The sequence below is a fragment of the Cicer arietinum genome, unplaced genomic scaffold (genome assembly GCF_000331145.2).
Source record: "Cicer arietinum cultivar CDC Frontier isolate Library 1 unplaced genomic scaffold, Cicar.CDCFrontier_v2.0 Ca_scaffold_5429_v2.0, whole genome shotgun sequence".
Lineage (NCBI taxonomy): Eukaryota > Viridiplantae > Streptophyta > Magnoliopsida > Fabales > Fabaceae > Cicer > Cicer arietinum.
In genome coordinates this window covers 1-1,690 of record NW_027339076.1, presented here as the reverse complement: position 1 = coordinate 1,690, position 1,690 = coordinate 1, and the positions used below count along the sequence as shown (strand labels likewise).

At 36.0% G+C, this 1,690-nt stretch overlaps 1 protein-coding gene across 1 annotated transcript; it reads left to right on the top strand.

Annotated features, from left to right (window-relative positions):
• Window positions 1-130: 130 nt before the first annotated feature.
• On the top strand, window positions 131-1,227 carry LOC101501495 (aspartic proteinase 36-like; the record flags this gene model as incomplete). Its single annotated transcript, XM_073364723.1, has 3 exons — window positions 131-357; window positions 704-815; window positions 965-1,227. Coding segments are annotated over exons 1-3 (602 nt in total), but the record flags the coding sequence as incomplete, so codon positions are not given.
• Between the last annotated feature and the right edge of the window lie 463 nt (window positions 1,228-1,690).

Below are 1,690 nucleotides of genomic sequence, written 5' to 3'. Positions count from 1 at the left end.
CTTTTTACAGCGCTGGATACTACAGCGCTTAATTTTTTGAAAAAGCGCTGTAAATGGCTTAAACAAAGCGCTGTAAAATACCATTTTTCGCGTAGTGTATCTATTATACAAGAAATAATCCTAAACAAAAATGCAGTTCTACATTATATTGTTGTTGGCATGTTGCATGGCCAACATGGTTGTACCAGTGGTGTGCATCCGTTACCTCCCTCTAAAACGGGTAGTTCCACTTAACGATCACATTGAGATGGACACGTTGACAGCTCGTGATGGAGCTCGGCACTCAAGAATCTTCGGAGGTGTTGGAGGCATAGGCAATTTCACGGTCCAAGGCAGTGCTGATCCAAACTCCTTCGGGTAAGTCTGATCCTCTCTCGCCCTAAAAAATTCCTTCATTTATTGCTTATGTTGTGTTATGCATTGATCATATTGTCTGTTCTTTCAACAAGCAGGCATATTTTCTTATCATCTTTTCCATTTATTCAAAAGAAAAAAGTTGTTTTTATTAACATTGAAAAATAATGTCATATGAAAGTGAAATACCATACTTCTGAATGCATAGTGAGTTAGGTGACTGAAATTTATCTATTTTTTAGATGTTTGATATTAATATTATATATTCAATTTATCTAAAAAATTGATTTTATTTCATTTTATTTTTTTTAGATAGGTGAGAGTAGGATTTAATTTATAATTGACACAGGAAGTTGGGATCTCCACCCAAAACATTTACTGTTATGATTGACACAGGAAGTGATCTTTTGTGGGTCAATTGCAAAGCTTGTAGTAATTGCCCTCAATATAGTGGGCTTGGGGTAAGAATTTTCAATTTTCATTGCTTTTTTTTTTTACTATACATACTAATTATCACTACTTAGTTGTAGTATGGTGCTTGTTTTGTTGCCTTGGGAGCCAAGGTTCTCTTTTGGAGCATAATATTTGTTGTTTGTTGTGTAATATGCAGATTAAGCTTAATTTCTTTGATACTGCTGGTTCATCCACAAATTCGTTGGTTAAATGTTCGGACCCCATATGTCCTTTTGGAGTTCAAGGTGCGGATGTTCGATGTTCTCGTCGTGTTAACCATAACCAGTGCAGTTACTCCTATAATTTTCAAGATGGGAGTGGTACCTCAGGTGTTTATGTCACCGATAAAAGTTATTTTGACTCAATCATTGGACAATCTTCTCCTAGTAGTGGTAACACGTCGGCCATCGTTTTTCTTGGGTAAGAATCTATTATGTTTATTTGTTATGGACAATTATAAATGTGTGTGCATGCATTTGAAACATGTAGAAATCAAACTTGGATAGGAGGGTCAAGGGAGCTTATGCTAGTTGAGGGAACTATAGGACTGAAAATCATAAATAATGTTTGGAGTGGGGAGTGATGGGGGGGCATTAATTTCGTAATGTAAGTTTTTGAAAATAGTGAGATTTGCTAATCTTCTCTTATAATTTTTACATCCATTCTCATGTTTTAGTTAATGGTAGTACTTAATATGGAATTTGGTTTGAAGCAAAACTTTAATGGATGGTTGTTTCGACAATAGGTGTAGCACCCAGCAATTTGGACGATTGACTACCCAGTGAGAGCGCTTGATGGAATCTTTGGGTTTGGGCTTGGCCCTCTATCAATTGTATCACAATTGTCACCACAAGGAATAATACCCAAAGTTTTCTCTCATTGC